At 39.5% G+C, this 22,292-nt stretch overlaps 1 protein-coding gene across 6 annotated transcripts in view; it reads right to left on the bottom strand.

Annotated features, from left to right (window-relative positions):
- The window catches only part of HDAC9 (histone deacetylase 9), an 896,685-nt gene that overhangs the window by 216,670 nt on the left and 657,723 nt on the right, over window positions 1–22,292 (bottom strand). For 4 of the 6 annotated variants that reach the window (XR_009696639.1, XM_061165031.1, XM_061165032.1 and 1 more), the window contains one exon: window positions 1,141–1,248. Coding sequence is in view for 4 of the 6 variants with exons in the window: in XM_061165031.1 (XP_061021014.1) it covers window positions 1,141–1,248 (108 nt within the window). In the remaining 2 variants the exon portion in view is untranslated. Of the gene's footprint in view, window positions 1–1,140; window positions 1,249–22,292 lie in introns of those variants that run through there. The other 2 variants (XM_061165034.1, XM_061165035.1) reach the window with 2 other exon arrangements.

Raw genomic sequence — 22,292 nt, 5'->3', positions numbered from 1 at the left:
GTCAACGTAACATGAGACATATATACATGAATGTGTGTATATGTACACACACATATATTTACTACAGACTGTCTTATCAAAATGCTATTTCTAAAGGTTCTGACTTAAAGAGCTAGAACAAAGACTTCTGAGACAGACGGTTTACTGTAAAGTGCACATTCCTACCCTGTATTTTTAATCACTACTGAAATAGTCAGGTGTAATTGAATAAAAATTCATTAGGCATAAAGAAAAATAATTCTAATTAGATTTTATTTTAGATTAACAAAACTCACAGTGCCAGTATTGTTGGTTACAATATATTTCCCTTAAGCCTCACAATTGCTAAAAATACCAAATCTATCACTGGCCAGATTTCGTTATGAAGTGTGTGAACTAGTGCATTAAAAAGCTATGTTAGCACCAACAAAGTTTATTGGGGCAACTGCGTTCAAGACGCACATGGCATACCTTTAAATAGCACTGTTAAAATACCAAATAAAACGTCAACGTCTGTCAGGTCTCTGGCTTTTATAAATTGTTTAGACTGGGAAACGCGGGGATTTGGACATTGTTCTTTTCACATGATGGAGAAAAGAAGAGACCGTGAAAAGAAAAGAACAATAAAGCGTAGTTCATTTTTGAAGTTCTTTCATGGCAAAACACACTCTGGATCATTACCCTTCTAATCAACAATTTCCTTCTTCCTCCCAATCCTTCCCCTCTGATATTTACCTTTCTCCCTGCCCCCACCACCCTTCTCTCTGGGTGGTATTCTGAGCTTATACACAGTACTCAGTAATCAGATTTTTCTTTTATGTTGCTTCAAAAGAAAATCCCAGGACAGCATGACAGATATGTATAGACTGGGTGTTTTTAACCTGGGCCATAGCTTTACTCACCATTTCTGTGCTCTTAAAAATACACCAGAGTGCCCTAACCACAGAGTCTCCCCAAGGAGAGGAAGGCCCTGAGAGCTGGATCAGCTACCAGCTACCTACAGACCAGTTATTATCACACCTCAGTGGCCATCCCTCTGCCCCTTCCCTCCGCCCCTTGCCTTTTATTACCGCACCACACTCCCCACAATTCCCAAACAACAACATCTCTGTTTCAGCGTCTTCCCTGGATTTCCCACACTTAATGCAACCCAGACCTCACCTTCAGCTCTCCGGAGGCCACTCTGGAAGCCAGCTCGATGACACAGCCAACAGCCATGCGTGCGGCGCCGGACGAGTGCAGCTCATTCCAAATGGTGTCACTGTCCACCTGAGCAAACAGTCAGCAGAGCCCTCGGAAGAGAGGGAGAGGAGGAGAAGGAGTAGAGGCAAGAGGAGGGGGAGGAGGGGGTGCAGGAGGGGGGAGAGAGCAAGCAGATTCGTGAGGAAGGGCTGGCACAGGAACAGCCTATGTACAATAACATCAGTCTTCCGTCTTGGCCAGCTGAATGGGCCTTCTGGACACGGCTTTGCTTATACTTTTTCTCTACACTGACTTCTCCAATGGAAACACATTCCTGCCATGCCTCACTGCCATTCCCTGTTTAGATTTCTCATTACAAACGGCATTACATAGGCCGGATCTGGCGTAGTTACAGGCTTGCTAGAAACCAGGCCCCAGTAGTAGATAGAGTAAAAGCTAAGAGCACTTAGCTATACATAAAAATCGGATTTGCAAGTGCTAGAGGGGGAAAACTCAAATACCTTTCTGGCTGCAGGTTTACAGGGAGCCAAAAACAATTATTAGGCAGGCAGCAGTAGCCGTCAACGAGTAGGAAGTAGCGACCACAGTTCAGGTTCTCCAACTAAACGGAAGGAGTGTGTGGTCCTCACACTTAAAAGATTCACAACACTCAACTGCAAGGAGTGCTTTGACTTCCAAACTAGAAGCTTCAAATTTCTGACACTTAGTACAGTTTGGCAGTTAGTCTTAGTGCAAACTGGTATTATTAAAATTAGACAGGTCATTAAAATATATGGTTGCTCCGTTGCTAGAGAACATTACTATCAAAACAAAGCATGGAGCAGTATTTTGGATTTACTTTTATAAAATGAAGTTTACTCTTTTTTGTGAATTAAGAGAATTTATACAAAAAGCACAAGAAAGCTGCAATAGTAGTGATTTATGTTACATATTTTTATGTACATGATGGTAGTGACTTAGTCACTAAGTTGTACCTGACTCTTGAGACCCCATGGACTGTAGCCTGCCAGGCTTCTCTGCCCATGGGATTCTCCAGGCAAGAATACTGGAGTGGGTTGCCAAGTCCTTCTCCAAGGGATCTTTCTGACCCAGGGATCAAAGCTGGGTCTCCTGCGCTGCAGGCAGATACCTCACTGAATGAGCCACCAAGGAAGCCATGTATATAATATTTTATAACATTAAAAATAATATCAGATGGTTGAAGTCTCTAATTTTAGAACACACTTGGAGCTCTTGGAAATGCAATAAAAAATTTGTGACTGTGCAAATATCAAGACTTCTTAAATGGCTCAAAGAAGGAAATTGACACAAAATAACAACTTTTTTTAAGAAGAGCTAAATTATACAGTCCTAATGACAGGGAGCAAACACAATAAAGAATAACACACATTCACAATGCATTAAGTTTCCTAAGCATTTTCACATGCTTTTCCTCATGAAAGCCTTAACAATTTAAATTCTGTCAAGAACAATGAGCAAATATATAATAAATTAGAACAATAAAGAAATAAATAGAATATTAAGATCCTCTCAACAACAGCAAAGTGGTAAAGGGAGAAGATTCTGAAATCAAACTGTCCAGATGAAATTACGACTTCACCACTAAAAGGTGAATGACATGGGCCATCAATTAATTAACATCTCTGTTCTGTGATTCCCTTACCCATAAAACAGCATATTTTTAAACTGCCATCTGAATATGACATTGGAGGAGATTAAATGAATAAGTGATAGGCAACTGTTAGCTCCAACTATTTTGGCTGCTGTTAAACTCTTTTTGTTTTTTTTTAATAACTACCACATAGTTGAGGCCTAAGACACTGTGGCTTAGAGCAGCTACTCAGCAAATCTGAGAACCCTTAGAGACTTCTGACCCTCAAAACACATGCCTTTCTACCATACTCCTTAAATAAAACTTATTTTCTAAGAACGTTCAGCCCATGACACAGTCAGAACCATCATCTCAACACCATCACCTGAAAAGCAGAGCAGCCACCAAATGAACCCTGCAACCTAACCATTTACCAGCAACTGGCTGAGAGCTTTATTTATTCACTTTTTTTATTAAACCACTATAAGTAGTTATGTGAGCTTCATGAAGATACAGCCTTGAGGAAAACAGTTGCTTAAGCTAAAAAATAAAAACCAACATTCACATTGTGTTGGATACTTTTAAACCAATTTTTAACCATTACATAGCTATAGGTCCCACAGACAGTCCTCATTAATCACATTTAAAATTACTGGGAAGGCAAGAAAACATAAATTAATAAATCCCCAAAGAAAAACTAGAAGCTGGTTCTTTGAGAAGATAAACAAATTGATAAATTTTTATCCAGAATCAAGAAGAAAAGGAGGAAGACTCAAATCAATCAAATTAGAAATGAGAAAGAAGTTAAACTGACACTCACCACAAATAAGAGGCTACTACAAGCAACTATCCACTTACAAAACAGACAACCTAGAAGAAATCGACAAATTCTTAGAAGGGTACAACCTTCCAAGACAGAAACAGGAAGCAACATTTTAAAAAAGGAAAAAGCGAATCATAGCTACAACTACTAAAATTGAAACTGCGATCTAAAAACTTCCAACAAACAAAAATCCAGGACCAGATGGCTTCACAGATAAATTCTATCAAACGCCTACAGAAGAGTTAACATCTATCCTTCTGAAACTCTTCCCAAAACTGCAGAGGAAGGGACACTACCAAGCCATTTTACAAAGCCACTATCACCTGGATACCAAAACCACACACAGATATCACACACAAAAAAAGAAAACTAAAAGCCAGTATCACTGATGAACACAGATGTAAAAATCTTCAACAAAATACTAAAAAATTGAATCTAAAAACACATTAAAAGAATTATATAACATAATCAAGTGTGATTTATCCCAGGGATACAAGGATTCTTCAATATTCAAAAATCAATCAGTGTGATACACCATATTAACAAACTGAAAAATAAAAACCATACAATCATCTCAATACATGCAGAAAAAGCTTCTGACAAAATTCAATATTCATTTTTGGTTAAAAAAAACCCTCTAGAAAGTGGGCTTAGTGGGAATTTTTAAAATTAAAAGCTTTTACACAGCAAAGGAAACTATAAACAAAAGGACAGTCCTCAAGACTGGAAGAAAATATTTGCAAATGAAGTGACCGAGAAAGGATTAATCTCCAAACTATACAAACAGCTTATGCATGTAATACATATTAAATAAAAAACCCCCGATCAACAAATGCAGAGAAGACCTAAATAGGTATTTCTCCAAAGAAGAGACATACAGAGGGCCAAAGAGCATATGAAAAGACACTCAACATTACTAATTACTAGAGAAATGCAAATCAAGACTATAATGATATAGTCTTGATATATAATGATATATAATGATATAATCCCCTCACACCTGTCAGATGGCCATTATCAAAAAATTTCAAACAATAAATGCTAGACAGGGAGTGGAGAAAAAGGGCACCCTCTTGGACTACTGGAATGGAATGTAAAATGATATAGTCACTAAGGAGAACAGTATGGAGGGTCCTTGAAAAGGTTAAAAATAGAACTATGATATGACCCAGTAATCTCAGTTCAGTTCAGTTCAGTCGCTCAGTCGTGTCCGACTCTTTGCGACCACTCCTAGGCAAATACCTGGAGAAAACCATAATTCAAAAAGATATATGCACCCCAATGTTCACTGTAGCATTATTTAATAGCTAAGACTTGGAGGCAACCTAAATATCCACGCACAGATGAACAGATAAAGAAGACGTGGTACACATATACAACAGAAGATCGCTGTGGCTGTTCAGTTGCTAAGTCGTGTCTGACTCTTTTGAAACCCCATGGACTCCCACTAGGCTTCTGTCCATGGATTCTCCAGGCAAGAATACTGGAGTGGGTTGCCATTTCCTTCTCCAGCGGATCTTCAGGACCCAGGATTGAACTCACATCTCCTGCATTGGCACGGGGGTTCTTTACCACTGAGACAGCAGGGAAACCCACAGTGGAATATTATCAGCCATAAAAACAACACAATAATGCCATTTGTAGGGACATGAATGGACCTAGAGATTGTCACACTGAGTGAAATAACTCAGACAGAAAATATAAATATCATATGATATTGCATATATAGGAATCTAAAAACCGGTACAAATGAGCTTATTTACAAAACAGAAATACAGTCACCTATATTTAAAAAAAAAAAAACTTATGGTTACTGTGGGGGAAGGGGGTAGGGATAAATTGGGAGATTGGAATTGACATATACACCACTATGTATAAATGACATAGATAACTAATAAGGACCTACTGTACCTCACAGGGAACTCTACTCAATACTCTGTAATGCCTTATATGAGAAAACAATCTAAAACAGAGTGGATATATCTATATGTATGGGTGATCCCCACTTTGCTGTCACCTGAAACTAGCACAACATCGTAAATCAACTATACTCCAAATGTTTAAAGAATCCCCAAAGACTTAACAGGTGACTCAGAACCATGTGTAATTCCCTATATCCTTTTATTTGCTTTTGGAAATTACTGTAAGTTTTCTGAAAGTGTATGAAAGATTTTTTATAAATAAACAACAGTAGAACATTTTCTTCCAAACAGTTATAAATATTTAACTTGATTAGAAAAATATTCAAATATCTGAGAACAATGTCTATTTTACCATAGTACTAAGGAGCATTAGATAACCACAAATAACTTTGTCTGTTATACAGTTTCTTATCTACATATTTTTATCTCCTTAAAGGATTCGTCTCCAGAGTGAACACTCTATGTCTGTACTATTAATTTTGATGTATAAATCGCTAGTAATCAATATATGGTGCTCTATACAGTCTGCAAAAGCAAGACTGGGAGATCACGGCGCAGATCACTGGCGCAGATCATGACCTCCTTATTGCAAAATTCAGACTTAAACCGACAAAAGTAGGGAAAACCACTAGACCATGCAGGTATGACCTAAATCAAATCCCTTATGATTATACAGTAGGAGTGGCAAATATATTCAAGGGATCCAATCTGATAGACAAGAGTGCCTGAAGAACTATGGACGGAGGTTTGTGACACTGTACAGCAGACAGTGATCAAGACCATCCCCAAGAAAAAGGAATGTAAAAAGACAAAACATGGTTGTCTGAGGAGGCCTTACAAATAGCTGAGAAAAGAAGAGAAGCTAAAGACAAAGGAGCAGAGTAAAGATATACCCATCTGAATGTAGAGTTCCAAAGAAAAGCAAGAGAGATAAGAAAGCCTTCCTCAGTGATCAATGCAAAGAAACAGAGGAAAATAATAGAATGGGAAAGACAAGAGATCTCTTCAAGAAAATTAGAGATACCAAGGGAACATTTCATGCAAAGATGGGCTCGATAAAGGACAGAAAAGGTATGGACCTAACAGAAGCAGAAGACATTAAGAAGAGGTGGCAAGAATACACAGAAGAGCTAGATAAAAAAGATGTTCATGACCCAGATAAATACAATGGTGTGATCACTCACCTGGAGCCAGACATCCTCCAATGTGAAGTCAAGTGGGCCTTAGGAAGCATCACTACGAACAAAGCTAGTGGAGGTGATGGAATTCCAGTTGAACTGTTTCAAATCCTAAAAGATGATGCTGTGAAAGTGCTGCACTCAATATGCCAGCAAAATTGGAAAACTCAGCAGTGGCCACAGGACTGGAAAAAGTCAGCTGTCATTCCAATCCCAAAGAAAGGCAATGCCAAGGAATGTTCAAACTACTGCACAATTGCACTCATCTCACACGCTAGCAAAATAATGCTTAAAATTCTTAAAGCAAGGCTTGAATAATACATGAACCAAGAGCTTCCAGACATTCAAGCTGGATTTAGAAAAGGCAGAGGAACCAGAGATCAAATTGCCAACATTTGTTGGATCATCGAAAAAGCAAGAGTTTCAGAAAAACATCTATTTCTGCTTTATTGACTACATCAAAGCTCTTGACTGTGTGCATCACGACAAACTGTGGAAAATTCTTAAACAGATGGGAATACCAGACCACTTTACCTGCCTCCTGAGAAATCTGTATTCAGGTCAAACAGCACAACTGGACATGGAAAAACAGACTGGTTCCAATTTGGAAAAGGAGTACATCAAGGCTGTATGTTGTCAGTCTGATTCTTTAACTTATATGCAGAGTACCTTATGCAAAATTCCAGACTGGCTGCATGAAGCACAAGCTGGAATGAAGATTGCTAGGAGAAATATCAATCACCTCAAATACACAGATGACACTACCCTTATGGCAGAAAGTGAAGAGGAACAAAGAGCTTCTTAGTGAAAGTGAAAGAGGAGAGTGAAAAAGCTGGCTTAAGACTCAACATTAAAAAAACTAAGATCATGGCATCTGGTCCCATCACTTCATGGCAAATAGATGGGGAAACAATTGAAACAGTGACAGACTTTATTTCTTGGGGCTCCAAAATCACTACAGATGGTGACTGCAGTCATGAAATTAAAAGACACTTGGACCTTGGAAGAAAAGCTATGACAAACCTAGATAGCATATTAAAAAGCAGAGACATTAGTTTGCCAACAAAGCTATGGTTTTTCTGGTACTCATGTATGGATGTGAGATTTGGACCATAAAGAAAGCTAAGCACTGAAGAATTGATGCTTTTGAACTGTGGTGTTGGAGAAGACTCTTGAGAATCCCTTGGATTGCAAGGCAATCCATCCAGTCTGTCTGAAAGGAAATCAGTCCTGAATATTCACTGGAAGGACTGCTGCTGAAGCTCCCCACACTTTGGTCACCTGATGCAAAGAACTGACTCCTTGGAAAAGACCCTGATGCTGGGAAAGATTGAAGGTGTGAGGAGAAGGGGATGACAGAGGATGAGATGGTTGGATGGCATCACCAACTCGATGGACATGAGTTTGAGCAAGCTCTGGGAGTTGGTGACGGACAGGGAGGCCTGGGTGTGCTGCAGTGAATGGAGCAACAAAGACTCGGACATGACTGAGCGACTGAACTGAATCAAGATATAATGTTTTACATTCACATATTTATTGGTGCAATGGACATGAACCTGGGCAAACTCTGGGAGAGGGTGGGTGACAGGGAGACTTGGTGTGCTCCAGTCCATGGGGTTGTGAAAAGTCGGACAGAATTTGGTGACTGAAGAACAGCAACAAATATTTGTTGGATACCTACTATGCACTGAGAGCTGAGAATTACAACATGGGGGTTACATTTGTAGTAAGGAAATGATTATTGATTAAAAGAGTGCTGGGCACAAAGATGTGAAGTTTTGCATCCAAAATTTACATTTATCTCCAAATAAGTTCTATTTAGGAATCTATGGGATTTGTCATTCATTTATTTGTCTGTATTTAAACATAAAAAAACATTTCTCTAAATACTCGTTCAATCTATGTTTTATGTACATTTCATTTATAATTTAGTGATAATAGTGGTAAGTTTTATAGATATAATCTATTCATAAATGAGTGATTATATTTGTGAATGTATGAACAGATTTGTGTTAGCTTGAGCTGCCACAACAGAATATACAGACTGGGTGACTTAAACAACAGAAACTTAATTCTTATAGTTTTGTTGACTAAAAATCCAAGATCGTGGTGCCAGCAAGTCCAATTTCTGGTTTCTCTTCCCAGCTTGCAGACGGTGGTCTTCTCTTTATGTCCTGAGATAGCCTTTCCTTAGTGAGTGCACATAGAAAGAGACATATCACTCTCTTCCTCTTCTTATAAGGCCACCCACCCTATTAAATTAGAACCCCACATTTATGACCTCATTTAAACTTACTCACCTCCTAAAAGCCCCATCAAATTCAATCACACTGGGGGTTAGGGATTTAACATACTCACTCAGGGAGATCGCAATTCAGTCCTTAGCAAGGACAGATCCCAAAAGTTTGTTTATAAGACAATTTATAAGCACACTTCCCTAAGACATTGTGTTGCAAACAGTGGTTCAGGGCCATGAGCTGCTAAAATTTGCTACCCAAACCTAGCCACATGTATTTGACATATGACAGTTTAATAAAACTTCCAACGGTAAACAAGGATACTTGACCCATGAACTCTCCCTACGATAATCCCTGTCATTAGAAGACATGCCCAAATCCACTTCCTGTCATTCTCAATGGCAAAAAGTATTTCTTTTCCCCCTATGTCCCTCTTATTGGTTGGAGAGATTGTCAAAAACCATTCCCTGTATTTGTGACAGTGTTAAGAAGGTCACCTTCATAAAAGAGCTGGTATCAACTGGGCAAGACTTCCTGACAGTAGGAAAAACTCTAGGTAAGAAAGGATGGTTGACTCCATCCATTGCTTGTGGTTCTTAACAAGGAATGGGACACTTGGCATGGAATGGGATACTGAGGAGCTAGAAAGCAAAGGAAAAGAACAAGAAAACTTCACCTCAGGTGGATATACATCAACAGGAGCTGAGATGGTGACACAATAACAGTGGAAGCAGAGAGCAGAGAGTCTCAGAACTGTAGGAAGACAGATGTTCCAGGATTTGGAAGCTGAAGGTAAAGCTAGATAGAGCAAAGTGGGATAGAGCTGGCTCTGGATATGTAAATCATGTAAATTATAACAGATTAGGTCAGGAAAGGGGAAATCAATATCAGTGGAGCAGAGAGCAATCCTGCTGACCACACTAGCTGGTTATTATGATCTTGCTAAAAATTCTTAAGGGATGCAAGGCAAATTCTTAAAACCAGAAGTATCATAATTTGAAAAAAATCAATGTGCTTTTATCTTTGTTTTTTCCATGTACCACATTCTCTACTTCCCCTTGGTCTGCCCACCAATTCACTGTCCTGCCTAAAATATCTGTACACATACACATGTACATGTGCATTATTATGAGGCAGCAGTACATGAGCTCAAAGAGAGATTAGGACTGATGTAAAAGAAATACAAAGAAGCTGATACTCAAAGTAAGATTTTGCATAAACACATATAAAAATTCAGATTTTTGTAGCAAAAGAGGATTTTTTTCCCAAGTTCTTTTACATATTAAAAACTAAGGGCTTCCAGTTCAGGATGGCAGAGTAGAAGAATGTGTACTCATCTTCTTCTGTGAGAGCAGCAAAACTGCAACCAACTGTTGAATAACCATAGACAGGAGGATGCTGGAAGCCACCAAAAAAAAAGATACTCTACGTCCCAAGACAAAGAAGCTACAATGAGATGGTAGGAAGGGCTGTCACAATAAAATCAAATCCCATAGACAACGTGTGCATGACCCACAGACTGAAGAACAATAAAACAAAAGAAGTTCTCCCACGTTGTGAAGGTTCTGAGCCCCACGTCAGGCTTTCCAGCCTGGGAATCTGACAAAGGGACTAGGAATCCCCAGGGAATCTGACCTTGAAGACCAGCGGGATCTGATTACAAGACTTACACAGTCTTGGAGGGCATAAACAAAAAAAGAGACTCCAGTCTTGGAGGGCACAAACAAAATCTTGAGTGCACCAAGACTCAGAGGAAAGGAGCAGGGATCCCACAGGAGACTGAACTGAAACTGCCTGCAAGTCTTGGAGGGTCTCCTGTGGAGGTGGGGTTGGCAGGGCTCCCCACAAGGACGTGGGCACTGGCAGCAGCTGTCCGGGAAGTCCAGTCCCCCTTGGTGTAAGCCCTCTTGGAGGTAGCCATTAACCCTACCACAGATCCAGCAGACCCCAGGGCTGGGTCGCCTCAGGCCAAACTACCAGGGAGGGAGCACAACCCCACCCAACAGCAGATAATTGGAGTAAAGCTTTACTAAGGAAGGCCTTGCCCACCAGAGCAAGATCCAGTTTTTCCCACCACTAGTCCCTTTCATCAGGAAGATTACACAAGCCTCTTAGCTGCCTCCATCAGAGGGCAAGCAAGAAGGGCTGCTCCATCAGAAACAGCAAGAAGAACCACAATCCCACAGAGGCCAGAACAAAACTACATTACAGAAAGTTAATTAGGATGAAAAAGGAGAAAGTTACACCCCAGATGAAGGGATAAAACCCCAGAAAGACAACTAAATGAAGTGGAGATAGGCAACCTTCCAGAAAAAGAATTCAGAATAATGATAGTGAAGATGATCCAGGAGCTCAGGAAAAACAATGGACAACATGCAAGAAATGTTTACCAAAGACCTACAAGAACTAAAGAAAAAATAGAGATGAATAATACACTGAAAGGAATCAACAGCAGAATAATGAGGCAGAAGAATGGATACATGACCTGGAGGACAGAAAAGTGGAAATCATTGCAGCAGAACAGAATATAGAAAAAAGAATGAAAAGAAATGAAGACAGCCTAAGAGACCTCCGGGACATTAAACACACCAACATTTGCATTATAGGGGTCCCAGAAGGAGAAGAAAGAGAGAAGAGACTTGAGAAAATATTTGAAGAAATTGTGGCTGAATATTTCCCTAGCATGGGAAAGGAAATAGTCAACCAAGTCCAGGAAGCATAGAGAGTCCTAGGCAGGATAAACCCATAGTAATCAAACTGGCAAAAATTAAAGCCAGAGATAAAATATTAAAAGCAACAAGGGAAGAATGACAAATACAAGGGAACTCCCATCAGGTTATCAGCTTATTTCTTCAACAGAAACGCTACAAGCCAGAGGGGAATGGCATGATATATTAGAAGTGATGAAGAGGAAAAACCTACAACCAAGAATACTCTACCCAGCAAGACTCTCCTTCAGATCTGATGGAGAAATCAAACACTTTCCAGACAAGCAAAAGTGAAGAGAATTCAACACCATCAAACTAGTTTCACAACAAATGCTAAAGGACTTTCTCTAGGCAGAAAACAAAAGAGAAGGAAAAGACCTACAGAAAATAAACCCAGAACAATTAAGAAAATTAGTAATAGGAAAATACATATCAATAATTACCATAAATGTAAATGGACTAAATGCACCAATCAAAAGACATAGACTGGCTTGGCACATGAAAACATGTGCATGTATGCACTTCCACTTACCACATCACTCTGTTTGACCCCCCAAATTGTACGTAATTATTATATATGTTAGGTTAATCATGTTCCCATTATGTCTTGCGACTGTAATTATCTTTTATTTTTTGTCTGGCTACTGACTGTGAAAACTAATAAACATCCTTTACTATTGTGATTATGTAAAAATTACTCAATATCATTATATCATGATTGGTCAACACAAAAGTAACAGAATTCTGTAGCACTAAAATTTAAAGAAAAATTTAAAAAAGTAATCACGGTGGTCTCAGATTATAATCCTATGTAAGTGATAGCATACTGTTCATACACCCATTTGAATGCAGAGTTCCAAAGAATAGCAAGGAGAGATAAGAAAGCCTTCCTCAGTGATCAATGCAAAGAAATAGAGAAAAACAATAGAATGGGAAAGACTAGAGATTTCTTCAAGAAAATTAGAGCTACCAAGGGAACATTTTATGCAAAGATGAGCACAATAAAGGACAGAAACGGTATAGATCTAGCAGAAGCAGAAGACATTAAGAAGAGGTGGCAAGAATACACATCAGAACTATATAAAAAAGATATTCATGACCCAGATAATCATGATGGTGTGATCACTCACCTAAAACCAGACATCCTGGAATGTGAAGGCAAGTGGCCTTAGGAAGCATCACTACGAACAAAGCTAGTGGAGGTGACGGAATTCCAGCCAAGCTATTTAAAATCCTAAAAGATAATGCTGTGAAAGTGCTGCACTCAATATGCCAGCAAATTTGGAAAACTCAGCAGTGGCCAGAGGACTAGAAAAGGTCAGTTTTCATTCCAATCCCAAAGAAAGGCAATGCCAAAGAAAGCTCAAACTACTGCACAATTGCACTCATCTCCCATGCTAGCAAAGTAATGCTTAAAATTCTCCAAGCCAGGCTTCAACAGTATGTGAACCATGAACTTCCAGATCTTCAAGTTGGATTTAGAAAAGGCAGAGTAACCAGAGATCAAATTACCAACATCTGTTGGATCATCGAAAAACCAAGAGAATTCCAGAAAGACATCTACTTCTGCTTTACTGACTATGCCAAAGCCTTTGACTGCGTGGATCATAACAAACTGTGGAAAATTCTTCCAAGATATGGGAATACCGCACCACCTGATCTGCCTCCTGAGAAATCTGTATTCAGGTCAAGAAGCAACAGTTAGAAATGGACACAGAACAACAGACTGGTTCCAAATAGGAAAAGGAGTATGTCAAGGCTATATATTGTCAGCCTGATTATTTAACTTATATGCAGAGTACATCATGAGAAACACTGGGCCGGATGAAACACAAAGAATCTTGACTATCCTGGAACCAAGATTGCCAGGAGAAATATCAATCACCTCAAATATTCAGATGACACCACACTTACGGCAGAAAGTGAAGAAGAACTAATGAGCCTCTTGATGAAAGTCAGAGAGGAGAGTGAAAAATTTGGCTTAAAACTCAACATTCAGAAAACTAAGATCATGGGATCCAGGCCCATCACTTCATGGCAAATAGATGGGGAAACAGTGGAAACAATGAGAGACCTTGTTTTTATGGGCTCCAAAATCACTGTAGATGATGAAATTAAAAGACACTTGAAATTAAAAGACACTTGCTCCTTGGAAGAAAAGTTATGACCAACCTAGACAGCATATTAAAAAGCAGAGACATTACTTTGCCAACAAAGTTCCATCTAGTCAAAGCTATGGTTTTTCCAGTGGTCATGTTTGGATGTGAGAGTTGGACTATAAAGAAAGCTGAGCCCTGTAGAATTGATGCTTTTGAACTGTGGTGTTGGAGAAGACTCTTCAGAGTCCCTTGGACTTCCTGGAGATCCAACCAGTCCATATTACAGGAAATCAGTCCTGAATATTCACTGGAAGGACTGATGCTGAAGCTGAGATTCCAATACTTTGGCCACCTGATGTAAAGAACTGACTCATTGGAAAAGACCCTGATGCTGGGAAAGACTGAAGGCAGGAGGAGAAGGGGACAACAGAGGATGAGATGGTTGGATGGCATCACCGACTCGATGGACATAACTTTGAGCAAGCTCCGGGAGCTGGTGATGGACAGGGAAGCCTGGTGTGCTGCAGTCCGTGGTGTTGTAAAGAGTCGGACACGACTGAGCGACTGAATTGAGTGACAGCATCAAGTCACTGCCATCACTGCTTCTCTAGGTGAGAGATCAGAGAAGAGACTCTTTCTCCCTGAGACACCCAGGCACAGGGCTTGCTGAGTGAGTTACAGTTACAATATGGTAGCAGTAAGAAATATCCAGAAGCCATCTTTATGGCCTTGAGATACTGGAGAAACACAAACTGAAAAGGTATGATGAGCAGGGGAGATAAGGAATGGTAAGTGAGCACATCTCAAGAGAGAGGAAAGTGTGTTAGGTAAATTGCCAGCAAGTCTTTGTTGTCATTCACACTTAAGACTTTTGCAGTCAGTTAATGTCTACACCAAACTGTGGGCACCACATTAAAAATTCTATGGAGACATGTGAAAAGTAAATGCAAGTTCAGAAAACAGCATTACTAAGATGCTCTTGGGTCTTGGGTGGAAGCCTCCAGATACACAATTCTCCAGGGGTGTGCTACAGGAGAGCCCCTGAAATGGAGTTAAGTATGGTTGGGGTGAAATGAAGTCCACAGCAGAAGCTCAAGAAGATCCCTGCACAAGGAGAGCCGAGGTGAAGCTGATGGTGCCTGCAAACTCTACCACATATTCCATTTTGCATTGAAGTCAGAAACCAAGAGGAATTCAGCTTCTGACCTCAGTTTCAAATGCTAGGAAACCAGGAGCCATCAGGTAGACTATGGAGATTGTCATGGAAACCTGACTATTCAGAGCACAGTGAGTATTCAAGGACCCCATCAGGTCCCTCTCTCTCCCTCATGCACCCAAATGCCACCGTGGGAGGCAGCTGATAGAGCAATTACTAAAGAGACTGAATCCACCAAGAAGTTGATCATGAAGAGACAGAATTTTAAAACTGAAAGGAGGCTGTTCAAACTCAGAGACTGACGTATTACTAATGATGGAGAAGATTAGCGTAATTAGGAGAATAAAGAGTCTATTTATCACATAAACAAGTAAGCATGGGTAATTCTGTATCCAGTTTTCAAGGTCAGGAATTTATTTTGTTAGATGACTGGGAAGAGTCTAGCCAGGATCCTGGCAGAATTCTCCATGGGTATGCTGCAAGCTTGGCAAGTGGCTATCACAGTATTTCAGAATGAACGTAGCAACGTGCAACCTCCTGTCCGCGCGCCCCCCCACCCCCCAAGTTACCTAGAATATGCAATAAGATTTGCTGATTTTCTATTCTAAAAAGCAATAATATGCTTTCAACTTATATTTCTGACAAGGTAACTAGTGTACAAAACGTGAACGCAGCTGTAGCAGTCTGCTGAGTATCGGTCCACAGAGGTCTTGTTTGACTGCCATAATTAAACTCCTCCAATCTGGAAATAGTCCTCCCAAAGGTCAAATCACTTTATAAATATGTAGGAGGGTCTGGCCTTAACATGTAGGCAAAACTGAGGTTCAGAAATGTTAGGTGAGGCTGACCCACAAAATGTCTTTCTGTGTGAGAAGCTCGGCAAATGTGGTGAGGCAGGATGGACACATGCTTTAGGGGAGAGAACACACTACTAGCCTCGCCCATAGGGAGATTCGATTATTGGAGGAGGAAGCACAATTCTGAAGACAGCACAGAATCTATCCCTGAGATCCTCCTACCTCTTACTCCCAGGGTCTCACATCTATTTAACAGAGTAAAAAGGGGTAAAGTGGTAGAGAAAGCTACAAGAAAAAAACAGAAATAGGAAATACATTTTATATTCTGTTTAAAAAAAAAAAGTGAGATCGAAGCAAACACTCTGGTATTAACTTGAAAAATCACAATGTTAAAACACTCTGCTATTAACTTGAAAAATCATAATGTTAAAACAGGGTAATGCACACATTCTCCACTTAATTATAGAACTCAGAAAATCCAAAACAACCAGGATTGTGAAAACCTCAGAAAAATCAGCAGAGGTCAACAGACCTCACTGATTTAAAAAAAAAATAAAAAGAAAGGAAAGAACAGCACATGGGGGGTGGGGCGGGGCAGAAATCCAGCAATTCAGAAGCAGATGACAATTATTCTTATTAGTCATTTTTGAGACTTCTAAAATAATTAGGAAGGTGGTCCCTCTAAGGAGACATGAGCACTAGATACATACCTACTTATAAAAATGTAGCCACAAGATAATACTATTCACATCTGAAAGAAGAACATCATGTTGCAATCTCTCTCATTAGCAGTGAAAAAGAATGAGGGATAATAGGAACTACTGACTCAAACATGACTTACAGAACATGAATGGTAGAAATATGATCTCATTCACTTCAAGTCAAACTAGAATAAAATTCAGGAGACATACAGATAGTAACACAAAGCTAATACGGACATTTCAGGTTTTTAGTTTTACTATTATTATTCATTCCCTTACCCTATAAAGTTCTAGTCTTTATTATTTATAAATAATAATGACAACAACAGTAAGAGCTGTCATCACATGACTATGGAATACTTATTAAGAACTGGCCACTGTGCAAAGCTCTTTGCCTGTATTAACTCATACTATCCTCACAACAACCACTGACATAGATGCTATTATTAAGCGGTGTTGTATGTGAAATTCAGAGAGGTTATACAGTTAGCCATTAGTGGAACTGGAATGAGAAGCCAGAAAGAAAAAAAAAAAAAAAAAAGAGTATGAGCTCTTAACTCACACTAATGTTTATTCCAGTCACATCAAAATCTAAAAACTAAACTTTTTTTTTAAGGAAAGCAGCTATCATATTTACAGAATCAATGATTTTTCCTAATGAACTAAATCAGCTAGGACCTACGTGAATGTTTTATCTTTAAAGGTACTGAACTTCTATCATATAAAGTTGCTAAAATATTCAAGAAATTCAAATACCCCAAGTTGGATCTGGAGTAGCTGAGCTTTACTTGAATGTTGTAATTTCCCTGTCATTAAGAGGGGCCTCCCGGGTGGTGCCATGGTCAAGAATTCGCCTGCCAATGCAGGAGACACCAGAGACACAGGTTCTGGAAAATCCTTTAGCAGCGCAGCCTGGCAGGCTAACGTCCATGGGGTGGCAAAGAGTCGGATGTGACTGAGCACATTCTGAAGTAGCGGCTCCCCAGTGGGGGTGGCTGTGCCATATATACGCAATCTAGAAAGATGGCACTGGTAAAATTATCTGCAGGGGAGCAATGGAGACACAGACATAGAGAACAGACTTAGGGACATGGAGTTGGAGGAGGAAGGAGAGGGTGGGGTGCTTGCAGAGAGTAACAGGGAAGCAAACACTACCATATGTAAAGCAGATAGCCAATGGAAGTTGCTATATGACTCAGGGAACTCAAACTGGGGCTCTGTAACAACCTGGAGGGGTGGGATGGAGAGGGAGGTGGGATGGAGGTTTAAGAGGGAGGGGACATAAATATACCTTTGGCTGATTCATGTTGATGTTTGGCAGAAACCAACACAATACCATCAAGCTATTATCCTTCAATTAAAAATTAATAAATTAAAAATAAAAGACTGAGGGGACAGGTATACTTCTGGTGTCTGTTGGGTAGAAGTCAGGAATTCTGCCAAACGTCTTATAGTGCAACAGGACAGTACAACAAAAATTTATCTGCCAAAATGTCAATAATGTCAAGGCTGAGAAGTCCTAGAAATATTGAGAACCTTATAAATCACAGTGCTGTTTTCTTTATGTGGCTTCTAGAAATCCCAAAGCAAAAGGATTTGAAAGGGAAAAGGAAAATAGCTCAGTCATGTCTGATTCTTTGCAAACCCATGGACTGTATAGCTCCAGGCCAGACCTTCTCCAGGGTATCTCTTCCCAGTCCAGGGATTGAACCCTGGTCTCCCACATTGCAGGCAGATTCATTACAGCTGAGCCACAAGGGAAGCTCAAGAATACTGGAGTGGGTAGCCTATCCCTTCTCCAGTGGATCTTCCCAACCCAGGAATCAAACCGGGTCTCCTGCATTGCAGGCGGATTCTTTACCAACTGAGCTATCAGGGAAGCCCCAAAGTAACTCAGTCATGTCCGACTCTTTGCGACCCCATGGACTATACACAGTCCAAGGAATTCTCTGGGCCAGAACAGTGGAGTGGGTAGCTTTTCCCTTCTCCAGGGAATCTTCCCAACCCAGGGATTTGAAGCAGCTTTTAAAGCAAACAAATATGAACTCTGTGTGTGTGTTTCAAAGTAGGTATGGTAAGCATTCAAACTGAAAATACAATGAACCAGGAATGAGGTTAGCAACATGAAGTATGTGCTGTAGTATCTAGTATCTACTGCTTTTACTGGAGAAGGACCACACATTTGGCTTTGAGAAAGCAAGAAGGACAGGCAAGACGAGAAAGCAGAAATAGAGCTCGGAGACCATGTAGGAGAGATGAGAGAGGGAAGAGGGGGGTAAACACTTCATATTTTCCTTTTTACTCTGTAAAGCTGTCCTTTGTCTGTGGCTTTTCTATTTGGAATACAACCAAGAGTAATTTTTATCAATGTTATTCTTTTCCTGAATTTATCCAAATAATTCTGTCCACCGAACTGAATCAACACTAATATAAACTTATTTTTAAGGATTGTTCTGCTCTTTTCAGTTTCTTAAGTTTCACGAATGTCAGTGACAGAGCCAAGGAAAACTTTTCACAGTTCTTCCCATTCTTCTGCTCCCATTTCAACTTATCTTTCCTTAAGATATCAAAGAAAGGGACCACAATTTCTTTTAAGGATTTTGAAAAACAAATAATTATACAGTATCAGTGGCAAAATAAAAGCTTAAGGGACATCATGTGATTATTGGCATCTATACCAAAATTTTTAAAAGAAGAAAAAACAGACAATTTTGACCTGTTATAAGCCAGATCCATGAGGATGCTCATATGTCCCAGTACATATGGCAGGCTGGAAGTACACGGAAAGCCTGAGGCCTCTGAGAGGCCAGGATTCACTTTGTTGAGTACACATATGAAGTGCTGTTTTGAGTATACCCACCCTTTTAAACGTTCACTTCCTTTGGAATGGATTCTGACATCTGAGAACGCGGTATATCCATTGTTTTCAAAAACACTGTTTTCACAGATTATTTCACTATTAATTAGAAACATGAGTTAAAACGACCAAAAATCCATGGTCAAGATTTTGCATGAAATGAAGATGTTTCCTCAATGCCTTGTCTTTATTGAGAAGTTTCTGGGCTTCTGCAGATCTTTCGGTAAGCCCCTAGTGGCCTTCAGTTTTTTTCTTTTTTACTGTTTGCTCTGAGAATGGCCATATAAAAATGGACATAAAAAGAAAAGTGACACATGGTGCACCAAATAATTGGAGTCCCAAGTAAGTGACTGTCCACAGAGACATCTGTCACTGGATAATATACACTGTCATGTAATCTATGATTTTAAAAATAACAAAAATAATATCACTCTTTTCCCTAAAATACTTTTCTCGGTATTAATGGGATTGATGACCACTAGAGACAGATAAAGTCCATGAATAGGGACAAAGCACCAGAAATGAGCCCCGATAAACTGGTATACAAAAGTGATACAGAGTAGGACTAAAGCAGTACCCCTATGTTCTAATGACTCCAGGGGCCAGACTGGTAATGTACATAAAACTTAATGAAAGGTAAGTTGGGAAGGGAGGAAGTTAGGAACAATTCCTCAGTCTTAAATACTGATAAGAATTCACTTAGAAAAATTCACACCCAGACCAAAAAAAAAGAAAAAAACCTATTTGTGTGCTGAACTTGGCTACTGGGTTGCCAGTGCATAACTCCTGTTACTCAAAGTGACTTATATTTTACATAGTTTTAAATTTCTAAGGCAGAAAAGGCAAAAATATATCTCCAGGGAACTTGCTGGATTGATTCCTTCTACGCAGTGATCATACTGTAACTCAAGGCTATTTCTTAGGGTGGGGCACTGGGAGAGGATAACTACACCAGCTGTTTATAGAGGAATCTTACCTCTGCTTGAGACAAAGACTAGAGCAAAGATGCCCAGGTTAACACTTGAAGTACACATTCAAAATATTCACAGCAGTACAGAATGCACTGTTAAATTTTTTTGAGTAAATATTTCATGGTGAAAGGTATATATAATTCAGCAGTGATTTTAAGTTAATTTGAGGCATATTAATTGCAGCAATGCCTACATACATTTGAAAATGTATCCTCATATTTTTGACACATAATATTTATCCTGTCCATGGACAATATTGTGTGTACATATAAATTCACAGCCTTCTTGTAATGAATAACTCACGGCCATCCAGCAGTTTGTGAACACAAGAACAACTGACCTACATTTAATATATCATTTAGAATAAAGTGGCAAAAATGATGCACTCAACCTGATAAAAAGAAAAATGCTGATAAATATTAATTTGGGGGGTATCTGAGAGCTGAGGTCATAAGACAAGTAACTGCAACTGTCTAATACAGGTGTAACTGGATTCTTGGGAGGAGAAAAGAGAGAGAGAAAACAAGACAGAAGAAATATTGAAGAGCTTATGGCTGAGAATTTCTCAAATAATGAACTACAGATCCAAAAAATTCAAAGCATAACTAGAAAAAAATAAAATCAATTACATAAACAAATGAAAAATCCATACCTAGACACAACACAGTCAAACTGTTAAAAACTCAACAACAGCAACAAAAAAATTCTTAATTGCAGCCAGAGAAAATAAACACATTATAATTAACAAAGGTATTTTTTGTTAAACAAAGGTATTAATTAAAATAGATTTCTTAGCAGAAACTATTTTAGATAAAAGACAATGGAATGGTATCAAAGATTTCAAAGAAAAAAAATGTCAAAGCAGAAGAATTATTGATGCTTTTGAACTGTTGTGTTGGAGAAGATTCTTGAGTGTCCCATGGACTGCAAGGAGATCCAACCAGTTCATCCTAAAGGAAACCAGTCCTGAATATTCATTGGAAGGACTGATGCTGAAGTTGAAACTCCAATACTTTGGCCACCTGATGCAAAGAATTGACTCACTGGAAAAGACCCTGATGCTAGGAAAGATTGAAGGCAGAAGGAGAAGGGGACGACAGAGAATGAGATGGTTGGCATCTCACGCATCAGATGACATCACCGACGCGATGGACATGAGTTTGAGTAAACTCCAGCAGTTGGTGATAGACAGGGAGGCCTGGCATGCTGCAGTCCATGGGGGTCATGAGAGTCGGACACAACTGACTGAGTGAACAACAACAAAAGAAGGCAGAAAAAGAGAGAAAATGAAAAAAATAAAAAGCTTCCCAAAACAAAGAACTAAAACCAAGGTGGGGGCTTCCCTGGTGGCTCAGTGGTAAAGAACCCACCTGCCAATGCAAGAGATGCAGTAGATGCAGGTTGGACTCCTGGACCAGGAAGATCCCCTGCAGAAGGAAGTGGCAACCCATTTCAATATTCTTGCCTGGAAAATTCCACCGACAGAGGAGCCTGGAGGTCTACAGTCCATGAGGTTGCAAAGAGTCTGACATGACTGAACAAATGAGCACCCCTCAAAGATCCCACAATCTGTGGAGTAGCTGAGCCCCTGCACAGCTACTGAGGCTGTGCTTAAGAGCCTGACAGCTGCAACTCCTGAAGCCCAGGTGCCCTAGAGCCAGTGCTCCACAGGAGAAGAGGCCCCCTCAATGAGAAGTCTGCGCACCACAACAAAGAGGAAAGCCCATGCAGGAATGAAGACCTTGTGCAGCCAAACATAAATGAAGAATTTTTTAAAAAACCAAGATGGGACAAATATAAAACTAACAAGATGGTAGATTTAAATTCAACAATATCAAGAACCACTGGTCTAGAATATTGCTACTGAAAGTGTGGCCCATGGAACACAGTGTGTTCACAGTCCACAAGATAAACACAAGCAAGCATTTAGAAAACTTTGTGGCAATCCACTTAAAATAATTCTGTATCTGTTGAATCTAATAAAAAATAATTTATTTTGCATATTTTTTGTATCTCAATTTTAGTAATTCTTTTCTAATGCAGTCTACAAAGCATAAGCAAACAAAATCT

Source organism: Dama dama, chromosome 18, assembly GCF_033118175.1.
Source record: "Dama dama isolate Ldn47 chromosome 18, ASM3311817v1, whole genome shotgun sequence".
Lineage (NCBI taxonomy): Eukaryota > Metazoa > Chordata > Mammalia > Artiodactyla > Cervidae > Dama > Dama dama.
This window is presented reverse-complemented; position numbering and strand designations above follow the sequence as displayed.